At 34.1% G+C, this 15729-nt stretch overlaps 1 protein-coding gene across 1 annotated transcript in view; it reads left to right on the top strand.

Annotated features, from left to right (window-relative positions):
- LOC136040059 (guanylate cyclase 32E-like) overlaps positions 1-15729 on the top strand; it is a 283260-nt gene that overhangs the window by 242030 nt on the left and 25501 nt on the right. The window contains exons 16-19 of the mRNA XM_065724125.1: positions 1548-1682; positions 2617-2729; positions 9398-9549; positions 14770-14868. Of these exons, the coding sequence (XP_065580197.1) occupies positions 1548-1682; positions 2617-2729; positions 9398-9549; positions 14770-14868 (499 nt within the window). The remainder of the gene's footprint in view (positions 1-1547; positions 1683-2616; positions 2730-9397; positions 9550-14769; positions 14869-15729) is intronic.

Genomic DNA, 15729 nt, shown 5'->3' with positions numbered 1-15729 from the left:
TCATATATTTGAAATTATAGGCCAAACTATATTTGGAATCAGCATAATAAGCCGAAAATAGATCTATTGATATCAAAATTTCGTTTTTTAGAAATGTGGTTAAAAAATTTAACATTTTTGCCGATAGAGGCTGGAAACTTCTACAGTAGGGAATCTAAGGGTTTTTTGTTAAAATTCTTTGACTTTAAGGGGTGCTTCACCCCTCTTCCGAAAACAAAGTGAATTTTTGCATTCATAGTCTTTTATGGGTAACGCAAAGCTTAATATATTTCATGTATTTGTTATCAGCATAATAAGCCGATGATATATCTGTTTATAGCAAAATTCTTTTGTTTTAGATTTAGGTTACTATTGAGTCATGTCACTCTTTTCTTACAGTTTGTTACCACAAACATTTTGTTATGCTAGTACATGAATCAAAAACTTAAAGAGTGAGGTGTTATCTGCGCTTATTAGGCGTTTCAGTTACAAATAAAAGAATTTTGAGATTTTTGGAGTTTCCATTAGATATTGGAAGTAAAAATTAAAATCAAAATCATTAAACAATTTCCGGAGCGGATACACCCCACCCCTTACCCCCCCCCCCCCCACCAGCTTCAATCATTAAAATACAATATATTTAACCTATCTAGTTGTGTTGCATATCTTATTTTAAAAAGTCTTAAGTCCTATTTTATTTTTCAAACATTTATTTTTCCATTCAGAAAATTATATTTAATCTATGCCTACCTTCTTATTTTTCAACGACTTCATTTCTTTTCTATTTGAAGACGTAGAGGGGATGAATTCATATCCACTCTCCTTTAAAAAGTTTTAACAGAAGAAAATATATTTTGGAATATATAGACTATACAGAGCAAAAATCTTAAATATGAAGAAAAAAATGAACTGAGCAAATGTTGTGAAATAGGCATAGAAATATTTTTACAAATTTACGATTGAACAGGTTTCCTTATCACCTTGATTACGACGTTCATGGGTCTTTATAAATATGGTGTGAAATCGGAAGTTTCAAAGGCAGTATATTTGCATAATTACTAATATTGAACATATCAGGAAGTGTAATGCGACCATTATTTTGCTTTTTGATAACTATTAATTAGCTTCCTGTATGATTTGTTCTTTTCAATCATGAATCTATGCGCTATCTCACGAAAAATCATTAGATCTAGGAGAGAATCACTAGTTTTAAAACAAAAATCACTCTCAATCAGTATAAAAGCTGGAAAAAAAATCACTAGGCAACTTGAAAAATCACTAGAAATAGTGATAAATCACTAGGGATAGCAACCCTAGTCAAGACTGCAATGAGGGTTGCAATACAATGCTCAAGCAGATGGAAGTTTTTAGATGAATCACGACTTTGGGCGGTTTGAAATTATTTAAAAAAATTCATATTGAAACTGGAATTTTCAACAGAAAGTATGCTACAAAAAGTATTTGACCATAATGTGAATTCCTATTGTTTTTGTTATTGGATTTTTATCATATGGATTACTTTTCCATTGATGGTTACAATAAATATTTTATTGTATTTTCAATTATAGGCCAAGACTGGAAAGGATCATGAATGCACCTAATTTTGTTCTGCAAACAATTCGTGAATGTTGGAACGAGGACCCTATGCTTAGACCTGACTTCAAGACAATCAGGGTGAAATTGAGACCGCTAAAAAAAGGCATGTAAGTAAAATTAATTAATATTATTTATTTTAGATTAGAAGTCTAATTAGAACTCTGTTGTAATAGGAGGCTTACATTAGAAGTCTAACTAGAGAAGAAGCAGTTTGTATTTTGGTTTAGGCAATTTCATTACTATTGAAAGCAACTAGAAGCATGAACTTTCATAGTTTTGCTTATCAGGTAAGGTAATGGTAATGCATCTGTGCGTGTCATTGGTACAGTCTTCTGCTGCTTTTATCGTCCATTTAGTATAATTTACCCTCAGTTACTGCCAGTTTAATTAGTTCTTTTTGTGGTTTTCGTTGCCGGTGTGTGGGTCAGTGCGATTATCCCAATTTTTCAAATTTATAATTGATGCTTCTACAAATTTATACTTGTACAAATTGCCAAACTTTAGCAATTTATAAACTTTTGCAAAGAGTCTTACTACTTCTGAAAATTTACGAACTATTACAAATCTGCGAACTCGCTGGACATAAAACATGTCTAGTATCTGTGCACTTTAAATCTACAGTAAACATAACTTTAGCAAATCTTCCTTTTTTTAACATGTTTTATATAAAATTATCTTTATTCGTACATAGTCAAACAATGTTTTAAGATGATAATAGCTAGTTTATTACCTCATATGATTTTTCTGACAGAAATGTAAAAGTTTGAAATATTTTACTACCGTAATAAAAAAAAATTAAGAAAGGAGAAAAATTTATTTGAGAAGTTTTTAGAAACTAAATGACCCAACTCATCCACAATTGTATTTTACTGAACACAAAATATGTTACGAAACAGAAAAAAATAAATAGCGATAATTTAAGGCCAAACAACGAATTTAATAGTGAGAAAAATAACAAATTAAATAGCCTACTCAACAAGCACTACTCAAGGTATCTTAGAAAGTTTTAGCTAAATTATAGCTATGTTTTCTTATTTTCAGGAAAGCAAATATCTTTGACAATATGCTGGCTATGATGGAAAAATACGCGAATAATCTGGAGCTGCTTGTCGATGAAAGAACAGAAATGCTCATTGAAGAAAAGCAGAAAACAGGTAAACAGTAAGGCAAAAGAAACTTCTCTGAATATAAGAGACAAACTATTGATGAATATGAAAACTACTGAAACTGAAGGACAGCCCAGAAAGAGCAATTTGAATGCAATTTGTGAACTGAATGTTTACGAATTGCTGACTGTTTTGACGGGCGTTTTTGGTCTGGAAAACCTCTTCCTAGCTGATTTATCTACTATGGGCTGCCTCACCGTAGTAGCATAGAATTTCTAGGCATGAATATATTATAAGTTGTAGGTAATAGGCTTGAGACTGTCTGTGCAGGATTTCGACTCTTGTTGATAGAAGAGCACCGCCAAGTGCTGAACCGCCAAGTGAAGGTCTCCATTCATACAGGAGGTCCCAGGGACTTCTTGCTGTCCGGTTATAAGTCGGGTCAAGTGATTTGATGTAAACTTGAGAAGATATGTGATCCCCGTCCTGCATTGGTCAAAGGAATCATTGCTTTTTCTGAGGCCAAAATAATTTCAGCGATTTAAAAAACGTGAAAATTGGAACTTGGCATGTTATGACGTTAAAAAATAAATATCCTATCGACATTTTGACTGACGAATTCAGACGGTTCACAAAGGACTTATTATGAATTTCAGAAATTCATATCCCAGGGGGTAGGAAGCATGAAATTAGGTGATATAGAATTTGTTTATCCAGGCAGGAAGGATGGGGTACATTGACAGGGAGTAGGGTTCATGATGAATAAGGAAGTTGCTAAGTCTTGTATAGGCTGGGAAAGTTTTAATAACAGAATACTAATTCTTCATTTTATGACTAAAAAGTTCAGGTTATCAGTTATAGTAGTAAATACGCTTTTAGAAGAGATACTACCAAAAGATACTATACCAAAAGAGATACTAGTGCTTCTGATGAATTTTACTTGCAGTTACAAGAGCAAATAGACAGGGTCCCAGGTAGAAATATGATATTTTTACTAGGAGATTTTAACGTCCACTCGGTAGAAATAAGAATAGATGGTATTCCAACATAGGTAAATTTGGTATAGGAAAAGAAAATAGTAATGGCTAATGGCCCACAAGTTTATATGGTATTTAGGTGATGGTAAGACAGCAAACCTTATTGATTATGTTATTGTAAACCGAAGACTAGCAGAATCAATAGAATATACTAGGGTATAAAGGAGTGCTGTTATTGATGTTAAAAGCAAAGATCATCATCTAGTAGTGTTTAGGGCTAATTTAAAGCTGAAATTTCGGAAGGGTAACTACCTCTTTGGAAGTTATGGGAAAAACAAAAGAAGTAACGTATGATTTTCCCCCAACTACGCATTCGGCGCTACTGGCCGAAGACATTGAATCAAGAGATGGGTACCTGCACAATGCAGACCATGGTCAGCATACAAAAAAGTTCTTATAAAGAAATTTCAGGAAGTTCTGCTCGGTTTAATGGTACATCGACTTGAGTTTTCAGATGATATTTAACTTCAAAGATGCTCTCATTGATGTCACGTTTAATGGCTCAGTATACTTCGGTTCTCATTTAGGAAATTAAACTTAAAATTATCCAATTTCTGGAAGTTTTTCTCAATTCCATCTTAAGTTGAAACATTACTATAGAGGGTAACCACAAAGATATTCTACATGACTATAATTTAAATAGCTGCGGTTCTAAACTAGGAAACAAAATTTGTGTTTCATGGAAATTTTAAAAGTTTAATTTAATGAAACTTTGGAAATATTTTCACTGATTCAAGTTGAATGGCACAGTATGCTTCGGTAGTTTTTTTTTTAGGAAAGGAAACGTATAATTATTAAAGTTTAGGAAGCTCTACTCAATTCACTTGGATATTGTTTTGAGGTAATACAAGTTTTAAAACTTCAAAGATATTCTTATTAATCTAAGGTTTAATGGCTCAGTTTACTTTGGCTCTCGAAATTTTTGAATTTCAAGTTATAATCATTTCAAGGGTAAATTAAAATAATATTATAAAGGTTAAAAACTTCTAGTACATTCTGAATTATTATAGTTCAAGCAGCAATAGTACTCATTCAGGAAAGTAAATTTATACCTATGGAAACTCTACAAGTTCTAATTGATGCAATTGAGGGCCAACAAGAGATAATCTCATTGATACATAGTTGCTCTACTCAGCTAAGTGGTACTTTGGCTTGAGGCCAAAGTACCTTGAAGTTGTCTTACAACTTCAGAGATATTCTCACTGATACGAAGTTTACTAACTCAGTATAATATGGCTCTCATTTAGAAAAGTAAATTCGATATTATTGGAGTTCTAGAAGTTATGCAGTTAAACGGTACATTGAATTGAGGCTAAGCATTTAGGAAAGTAAGTATATAATTATCAAAGCTCCAAGATCGCTATTCAGATCAGTAGTATATTGACATACGGTTACAGAGGTTTCACAACTAGAGCCTGGAATGCTTAAATGACTAAATCATAGGAAGTTCTGCTCAATTCCATGGTATATTAAGTTAATATAAGAGAGTTTACAATTTTTCAAATATATTTTTAGAGAATTTTAGTTAAAAGGCAATGTTGATCATTTAGGATAGTAAGTTTGAAAGTATACAAATTCTGGAATTGTACTCAATTATAAGTGTAATTTTTGGGCGGGGAAACCCAGCTAAACCAAGGCTCATGTCTCAGAGGGTTACTGCCTCTACACCCCAGGTGGTTGAGGTTGCAGAGGCACACCAGTGAATCCCAAATCAACGCCGATGCTTAAGATGGGTGACACCAGGACTCGAACCCAGGTCCTAAATGCAAATTCAGTGGACCATCCACTTGGCTCATGTGGCTAAAAAATTATCATTACTAGGATTTCGTTCTAGTTAACACGGCCAGAATATTTGTTTCTAATCACTAGACCCTTATGTCCTTTTTAGTTTAGCCAATTTAGGCTTAGCAACCTTAGAGATATTCTTATTGCTTTCAACTGTCTTGGCTCAGTGTGCTTCGGTAGTTATTTAGGAAAATAAATTTAAAATTAATAAAACTTATGAATTTCTACTTATAGAATGACTGATATGAATTTCTCGTTGATTTCAAGTTCAATGGTTCTGTAGACTTTGATTCTCAAAAAGGAATGTAAAATTTAGTTTATCGTAGCAATGGTCAGTGCATCAGTACGTTTATTTGAGGCTACTTATGTTTTACAACTTCAAATACTTTGGTACTCATTTTAGAAAATAGCATAAAATGACTGAAGTTCTGGTAGCTCTTCTGATTTTCATAGTACTTACTCAATTTAGCAGCATATTCAGTATAGGTTCTAGAGATTCTGCAGCTTCAGAGTATTCTTGTTGATTTGAAGTTTAATGCCTCAGTATACTCAGTGTACCATTTAGAGAATTAGATCTAAAATAGCCGCAGTTCTGGAAGTTCTACTCAAAATAATGCGACACATAATTGAGGCGACAGTAGTTTATACTTTCAGAGATATTCCAACTGATCTCATTGGCTACTGGCTCATTCAACTTTCTTACCGAAATGGAAAGTAAATCTAAAATCATTGAAGTTCTACAAGTTCTACTTAATTTCAGGGTACATTGAATCGCGGTTGCATAAGTTCCACAATTTCAGAAATATTCTCATTGATTTCAAGTTTAATGGCACAGACAACTCTGTTCCTCTCAAATCAACTCCTTTTTCTTCAATGAGTATAAAAACATGCTGAACTGCCAAACGTTGGTTTAAGTCATTAAAAATATCTCTGTTGTCCTTGGCCGAAGCCTAGCTTCTACTGACCTAGTATATATAAGCAGAGGCATCACGGACGAAAGTTTTTGGGGTTGGGGGGGGGGGGTAGGGTGGGAATGCATAGATATGAAAACTCCTTAACAGATATGAACATACTTGTAACACTAAAATGTTTCATAGCCAATTTTCATTTCGGTGAATTATGTAAGAGAAAATAGTGAGTTTTTATTGCGGTTAGTGGCAACACTGTAATTTTCAGAGCCTTACTTGAATAGAAAAATGAAATTCTTGGAATAGTTAATTCAAATCCAAAATTTTAGCATAATTGCTTCCTCTAAGTTGGGAACTAGAGAGATGCCATCGTTTACAACTGTCATTAGTTTTGTGCTTACCGCTTTCATTTAAACCCTAATGGACTTTTAACCCTAGCTAAGATTCTACGGTTAAATTTAAACTTTACCGCAACCAGTCAACCGTACGCATTCCTAGATTTTCTGGCAAAAAATCGTTCAAAAGTTGATAATCGTTCAAAAAACTTAAAATTTACCGACTGGATGGTCATTTTCACTGACTGGTTTGGATGATATTGCCATGAAAATTACTGTTTTTTTTTTTTTTTTTTTTTTTTTTTTTTTTTTTTTTTTTTTACTGACTGCGATTGATCTTTTTATTTTGATTTTACCTTATATATTTCTGTCATCCCATTTCCCCCATTAAGAAATCTCAGCCGGTGAAATAGTGGTACTTTATACCGCTATTTTTATCAACTGATTGAAACCAACGGGAAGGGGTTCCCCTTCCCCTTACGCAAAGCCCCTGTCTACAGGGGTAAAATTAAATTTACAGGCTTTCATATGAGATTAAAAGGGATCAAAAACTTCAAGGATCGAATATTCTCTGTCAAATCCTAGTATCTACATATTTTTTTTCTCTTTTTTGAAACGAAGGAGAAATTGAGGAAAATCCAAAGGTTGATTTACTGTAACAAGTAGGAGGGATTACCTGATTCGACCCTCCACCCCTAAAAATTTTGTTAGACTCGTGCAAAAGTAACAAAAAATACATTTTAACAAATGTAGCACTCAGAAAGCTTGATAATCCCTAAAACTTTCTAAACTCACTCCCCCACCCAACATTTTTTGTACCCCTTCCCCCCTACGTAGTTTTTACCACCCCCGCCCCCCTCCGACGAAAAAAAAATCCTAGATGCAGTATTACCTCTTCTAACCCATTCCTTGGTTCTGATGTTAGGGCTGGCAATGAGACAAATGTTAACTCTATATTCTATTAAATAAAAAAAGTAAGTTTTTTTTTACTGAAAGTAAGGAGCGACATTAAAACTTAAAATGAACAGATATTATTCCGTACATGAAAGGGACTGTCCCCTCCTCAACATCCCACTCTTTGCACTACAATTTTTTATTGTTTTAAAAAGTAGAACTGTGACTAAGAGTCAAACTTTAACGTAAAGAGTTTTTTACTTAAAAGGTTGAGTTTGGTTACTTAAAAGGCCACTAGAACTTTTAATTTATTTACGAACGTTTTTATTAGTAATAAACATACGTAACTTACGAATTAACTTACGTAACGAACTTCTACATTCGTATATTCTTATTACGTTTAAGAGGGGAGTTCGCCCCCTTGTCAATACCTCGCTCTTTATACTAAAGTTCGAATTTTGTTCCAGTTCTGTAAGAATGACCCCTGAATCACAAAGGCTGTTTAATTAGAATAAATAGCTCTTATGAAATTGCTAAATTGCTTTAGCAGAAAGAGCGAGGTATTGAGAAGGGGAAGAACCCCCTCATATACGTAATAATTTCTGTTCGCTTTAAGTTTTAATGTTGCTCCTTACTTTCATTTGAAACATATATTTTTTTTATTTAATTTCTCATTTTTGTTTTTTTTAATAATGCTGGAAAATCCAGCGCCCCCTTCGTGGGAATTATCTTCCCCTATGATAAATTCCTCCATGGAAAGATCCCCTCGCGCAACCTCGCGTAATCCCAACTCCCCCCATTACCAGAAAAAAATCCCCCTGAAAACGTCTCTATACTCCCCAATAGCCAAATACTGCATGTAAACAAAGGGCAGAGTTCATAGCTTGCAGCCCTTCCCCTGAGGACTGTGGGGGATTAAGTTGTCCACAGACATAGTGATTAGATTCTCGACTATTCTGAGCAAAATGGCTATCTAAAAATTTTGATTTGGTGACTTTTGAAAAACTGAGCATAAGAAGGGACTCAGTTGCCCTCCCATCTTTTTTGTCACATAAAAAGGGCACTAGAGCGTTTAATTTCCGTTAGAATTGAGCCCTCTTGTGACATTCGAGGACCACTGGGTCGGTACGATCACCCCTGGAAAAAAAAACAAATTAACGCGCATTCTTGATCTTTCTTCTGGCAAAAAAAAAATATAAATTTCACATTTTTACAGATTTGAACTTGAAATCTATATAGTAGGGTTCTCTGATACGTTGAATCTGATAGTGCAATTTTCATTAATATTCTATGACTTTTAGAGGGGTTTTCCCCTTTCTTTCAAAAATAAGTCAAATTTTCTCTGGCTCGCAACTTTTGATTAGCAAGACTAAACTTGAAGGAGACTATACTTCTATATTTAAAATCAGTATTGAAATCTAATTCTTTTGATGTATCTATTGGTATCAAAATTCTGTTTTTTTACAGTTTCGGTTACTATTGAGCCGGGTCGCTCCATACTACAGTTCGTAACCAAGAACTGATGGATATTCTTGCCCACTACTGCTTACGACCGTCCGTCACATCTTAGTACCAGAGCAGCAGAGAAATTAGTTTCTGGTTTAATTTCTTACCGTCTTTGGCAATCAGTTTTCTTCTGGACGTCGATGTTAGGTTTTGCAAAATTACTTTTACCGTACTGGATTTCCGGTCCATTAAGCAAAATCCAGACAATATTCCCATTCTCCATTATTCAATAATTATAATTTTTTTTTCAGATTCATTACTGTATGAAATGCTACCAAGATTTGTTGCAGATCAGTTAAAGAAAGGCATGAAAGTTCAAGCAGAGTCTTATGACGCAGTCACGATTTACTTCAGCGATATTGTTGGATTTACTGATATGTCAGCCCATTCCACACCTCTACAGGTAGTAATAATTTAACTTCAGCGATATTTTGAATTTACTGATGTGTGTGCTCATTCTAGACCTCTACACTTCTGGACTAACAATTTAGCTTCAGTGCTAAATTGTTATAGCTTCAGCAACGTTTTTGGATATACTAATGTGTCTACCCGCTCCACACCTCTAGATTTCTACAGTAATAATTTAGCTTCATCGATTGTTTGGATTTACTTATATGTCTGCCACTTCTAAACCTCCACACTTCCGCAGTAATAATTTAGCTTCAGCGACACTGTTGAACTTACTGATATGTCTGGCCGTTCTAAAACTCTACATGTAGCTATACGAAGCAGTAATAATTTAGCTTCATCGATATTTTGGATATACTGATGTATCTGCTTATTCTACACTTCTACAAGTAGCTATATTAAGCAGTAATAACTTAGCTCCCGCAATATTTTTACATTTACTGATGTGTCTGCCCGTTCTGCACCTCCACACTTCTGCAGTAATAATATGGCTTCAGTGATAGTATTGAAGTTACTGAAATATATAACCATTATACACCTTTACATCTAGCTTTCTGAAGCAGTAATAATTTAGTTTCAGCAATATTTTTGATCTACTGATGTTTCTGCTCATTTTGAACCTCTACACTTCTGAAGTAATAATTTAGATTCGGCGATACTATTGGATTTACTGATATGCCTGTGCATTCTACACCTATGCATGTAGCTATATGAGGCAGTAATAATTTAGCTTCAGCAATATTTTTAGATTTACCGATTTATCTTCTCATTCTGCACCTCTACACTTTTGTAGTAATAATTTAGCTTTAGCAATGCTGTTGGACTTACTGATATGTTTGCCCATTCTACCCTCTACATGTAGCTATATGAAGCAGTAATAATTTGACTTAAGCAATATTTTTTGATTTACTGATGTGTCTGCCCTTTCTACGTCTCTACATTTCTGCAGTAATAATTTAGCTTCAGCGATATTTTGGATTTACTGGCATGTCTGCTCATTGTACACCTCTACATGCAGCTATATGAAGCAGTAATAATTAAGCTTCAGCAATATTTTTGAGTTTACTAATATGTCTACCCATTCTACACCTCTACACTTAGCTATATGAAGCAGTAATAATTTATCTTCTGCAACATTTTCGGATTTACAGATGTGTCTGCTCATTCTACATCTCTACGCGTCTGCAGCAATAATTTAGCTTCACCGATATTTTAGATTTACTGGCATATCTGCTCATTTTATGCCTCTAAAAGTAGCTATATTACAAAGTAATAACTTAGCTTCAGCAATATTGTTGGATTTACTGCAATGTCTGTCCATTCTACACCTCTACAAGGAGCTATATGAAGCAGTAATAATTTATCTTCTGCAACATTTTGGATTTACAGATGTGTCTGCCCATTCTACATCTCTACGCGTCTGCAGCAATAATTTAGCTTCACCGATATTTTAGATTTACTGGCATATCTGCTCATTTTATGCCTCTAAAAGTAGCTATATTACAAAGTAATAACTTAGCTTCAGCAATATTGTTGGATTTACTGCAATGTCTGTCCATTCTACACCTCTACAAGGAGCTATATGAAGCAGTACTAAAATAACAGCAACCACTTTCAGAGACAGTTCATCAGAATTAAAGAAATTTTTGTCTAGTCGTAAACGATCACCACGACTCTCCAGGCTTTTTATGTTGGTTGTTTTAAAATTATAAAGTTTTTAAGGTAGTATCACATTTTCATTTATATTTCCATGGTGATCCGTCGAAGTTAATAGGCCATCTAACTAGTTAAATTCAATAACATGTTTTGTCCGTAGAAATTTATATATTTACGAACTGTTGATTCTCAAAAACAGCTACCCCTTCAAAGGAAAACTGTGCCACTATAAGCTGTTTGAGGCCATGTGTTTTAAGCTTTTTTCGCTCACTTTTCTTTTTTAAATTTAGGAGCTACAAACCTTGAAATCTGCACATGGAGGTCATATTTTATTAGAAGTTGAATTCTCAATTTTTAACCGATTATTAAAGAGATATATGGTCACGTTTCCATCCAGTAAATTTCAAAAATCAGATTTCATTTTCACTGCCCTGTGTGCTCAAAGGTTTTGAACAATGAGTATGGGTAACTAGTGTTGAGTGGCGCTAGTGTTGGCAAAAACCATAAACGCCATCTGTTGTTTGGCGACATTTGGCATTTGTTCAAGTTTGGTAATTGTTTTTCTGCCAGGAACTAATATCAGGCGCTGATATTAATTGAATTAAAAAATAATTAATTAAATTAATTATTGTTATTATTATACTGAAAAAATATCAAGTATCGCCAGGAGCCAGATGGCGTTGGGATTTTTTGTCGAAACTAGAGCCAGTTCCCGTTTGTTTTTTATCCAAACTCTTCAGTTTTGTGTACAAATTATTGCTGAATTTTCATTTTCTTTGGAATTAGCTCAGAAAATCCATCTGGCGGCCAGATATATTACATTTTCGTATTGAACATAGAAATGGAAAAAAAACTGTCGTAAATGATAATTGACAATATATGAGAAATACTGCCACTAAGGCGCTATTTTAAGTCTTTTTATCTTTTCTTTTATTTAAGTTTAATTCTTTTATTCATTCTCCTTGTTTTCAGTTGAAAAAACATATATTTTCTATTTAATTTCTAACTTTTTTCTAAGTAAATCTGGAAAACCCAGCGTCCCCTTCACGGAAATTATCTTCTCCTGTAATAAATACCTCCATGAAAGATCCTCCCAATTGACCTCCAAACTCGATCCCCCCCCACCACTTTATTCTTTTATTCATTTGAACCGTCTTTTGTCCCTAGCTTAGCTAAGAATTTTCTACAGAGTTTACTTGAGGGTTGGCAACAGAAAAACAAGGAATACATTTGTTGTCTTGTGTTAGCTTTGCATTAACTTAGGTAGATTCTCGACAAGAGCATTTGATTTTATAAGGTAATAAAAGCTGCTCCTTGCTCTACCCTAGCTATACCCATGCCTCTTTCTCAGGTATGCAACGTGATGATTTATATACCATCCTAGCCGAGTGGCTAGTGCGCTAGACTTGAAATCCTACGGACAACAGTGTGAATCCTGGTGTCAGGAGTTATTTGGTTCGGAACGGGGGTTAATTGTGTGACTTCATAAGTACAGTCAGAGTCGACACAGCTCTAAATGGGTACCTGGAGGAATCTAGGAGGGGACATGGAAACTTTGAAGGATTTGCCCCTAACCAAACAAGGACAACCTAACCTAACCAATCTTTTCCTATCTCTAATCAAAGATTCAAATCTTTTCCTCTCTCTCTCTCTCTCTCTCTTTCTCTCTCTCTCTCTCTCTCTATATATATATATATATATATATATATATATATATATATATATATATATATATATATATATATATATATATATATATATATATATATATATATATATATATATATATATCTTATCCTCTCTGTTAACCACAGGTACAAGACTTCGTAAGTTCAGTCCATGTTTACCCTAACACATGTATTTTCTTACAAGTTAATAAATACCCGCAATATTTCCAGAAACAGTAAAGGAATTTTGCAGACTTAGCAACTTGCTTTCAGCACTTGCTAACTTAGAACAAATTTTTACACGCAAAAAATACATCTTCTTTCAAAAATAATCTGTGCTTGGGAATTCTTTCTAAAGGGAAGCTATGCAGCTAAATAGAAATGAGAGCTTTGTGGGGCGCATAACTTAATTAAACCTTGCATAATTAGGCAATGAGTAGATGAAAAAGTTTTCTGAAGAACCCTTTTAAGAATACAAGAAAATCTAACCAGAAAATTAATTTTCCCGTTATACTATTTACTTAAGATAATAGGAAAGTTTTCATTGAGAGAGCTTATTCATTCAGTCGACAATTATTTAGACTTCATTGCCTTTTCAAAATAGTCAAAGCTACCTTATAAAATCAGGCGTAAGAACTTGGCAGAAAATTTTCTTGGACAATTTTCTTAATACGAGTCCATGTTTCAGCTTTGGTGTCAAACATTTGAATGAATGAATTTTTTTTTCAAAATAATTGTTCATATTCTAAATGCCCAAATTTGTATTCTCTTCAAATAAATCTAAAAATCATATCAGTTCAATTTATCAAAGGTGTGTTGCGTTTATTTTTATACGAGAGATTTTTGAAGTTGCGAAGGCTTTGAAGAAATGATGACGACTAAATCTAAAATCGTTTGATAAAAATGAGGTTTACATGAATACTTAAAGTCTAGGGCAAATAGTATGGGTAATTTATGAGAGTGGAAACTGGCACTAGTGTCAGCAAAAAAACCATCAACACCATCTAGCTTCTGTAATGAACTGAAATCTTATACTTATTACTACACTAATTTTACCAACTAGACAAAATAACTTACTTATTTTTATCGTTAAATTTAAAAACATGTCGTGTCGCCAAACACTAGATGGCATTGAGGTCTTTTTGTCGATACTAACGCCAGTTCTCATTCTTGTAAGTCACTCATACTCTTTGGTCTACCGCCTCTAATGGAGAGCAAATTTAGAAAGAAAATATAACAGAATACTTGACGAAAAATTTTAAAATAGAAATAAGCTACATGATATTTTTTTTTACCATAAAAAGTAAATAGTTTGTATTAGCTAGATTGTTACGATTTAGGAAGGTTTTTCCAACCTTTCTTGCAGAACGTGAAGATTCTGTCATCGTAAACAGTAGGCTGTACGAAAAGTGTGGTTCAATCCCAGAATCTAGGGCTATAACAAGAGGAATATTGAGATAGCCAAAGCACGTTCTGCGGACGTAGGATGACAGATTGCCAAAGGTTGTCCTTTTCGGCCAACCACCTAGAGCTAAACGGAAATCGGTTTTTCCGTGGTTGTAGCTTGAGGATGTTGAAAAAGAGGATTTATAGGAAATGGCAATTTCCTGAGGGTGGATTTAAAGAGTGCTTTGAATAGATTAGGTTGGAAAAGGAGCTTACGCACCTGTGTTGGCCTCAGGCGGCTTGGTGCTGCTTTGATTTTTTAGTATTAGTAGTAGTAATAGGATAGGTTGTTTAATGTGGTTTCGCAACGTGGCCACACCTCAGAGCGGAGACACTGAATCCTCCCCTACGTATATGCTTAAATGGTATGGAGTTATCCAACTCCATAACATCATCCCTATTATTTCTTTGCTATTGATAAACTTTTATAGCTACTTTTATTCTAGGTGGTGGATTTTTTGAACGATTTATACACTTGTTTCGATTCTATTATTGGATTTTACGATGTTTACAAGGTTGAAACTATTGGAGATGCATATATGGTGGTAGGTATAGTTCACCTTTTGTCCATTGTATTGTAAGACAAGATAAGATTTGTTCATGAAACACATATACAATATTACATTGTACTAAAAGGTTCATTGGCCTGTAAAGACAGGGAACGACAACTTATCACTTATTCACTTATTCAGAGAAGAAAAACCCCCCAAAAATAAAAATAATCACTTAGTCACAAAGAAAAGAGAAAAAAGGAAAAGAAAAGAAAATATAAATGTATGTATGTATGTATGTATGTATGTGTTTATTTCCCGTCATATTGCAAAAAAATACAAAACTGACGGATTAATACGAGAAAAAACAAAAGAATAGAAAAAAACACACTTCTAAAAACGAAATCAAACTCAGCATTTATAACATGAAAAAACTATCGGAAAACACTTAGCAAAGTGCTATTACTGCCCAGGCGTGTTATATAGCGCTCATTTCGCTTTTTTACTGTACGCGCTGGACTAGCTACTCCGTAACGAGTTGATAGAGTTGCAGCACTGGTCAATAGAGGTAATCTAAGCAGATATTTTGCATATTTATAAAAACACTGCTTTATGTCGCTGACATCTGTCTGAAGGAAAAGAAACTAAAATGGGGCAAGCACAAGCAAATGGGGAACTACAAAAGCATTATAAAAAGTAGCAAGGTTGTGACGCTTAAACTTGAACTTCAGCGCTGCCAACAGGCCATATGCCTTCCTAGTTTTATTTGCAAAAAAAAATCTTCAAGCAAGACCCGTGTCGATCAGAGATTTTTTCCAATTGGGACTCCAAGGTACGTAAGACGTTCTTGGTATGACATGCACACCAAGAGATACAGCAACGTGATCTTGGCAACGGCGATTAAAAATGGTGAGT

Source organism: Artemia franciscana, chromosome 20 (genome assembly GCF_032884065.1).
Source record: "Artemia franciscana chromosome 20, ASM3288406v1, whole genome shotgun sequence".
Classification (NCBI taxonomy): Eukaryota; Metazoa; Arthropoda; class Branchiopoda; order Anostraca; family Artemiidae; genus Artemia; species Artemia franciscana.
This window is presented reverse-complemented; position numbering and strand designations above follow the sequence as displayed.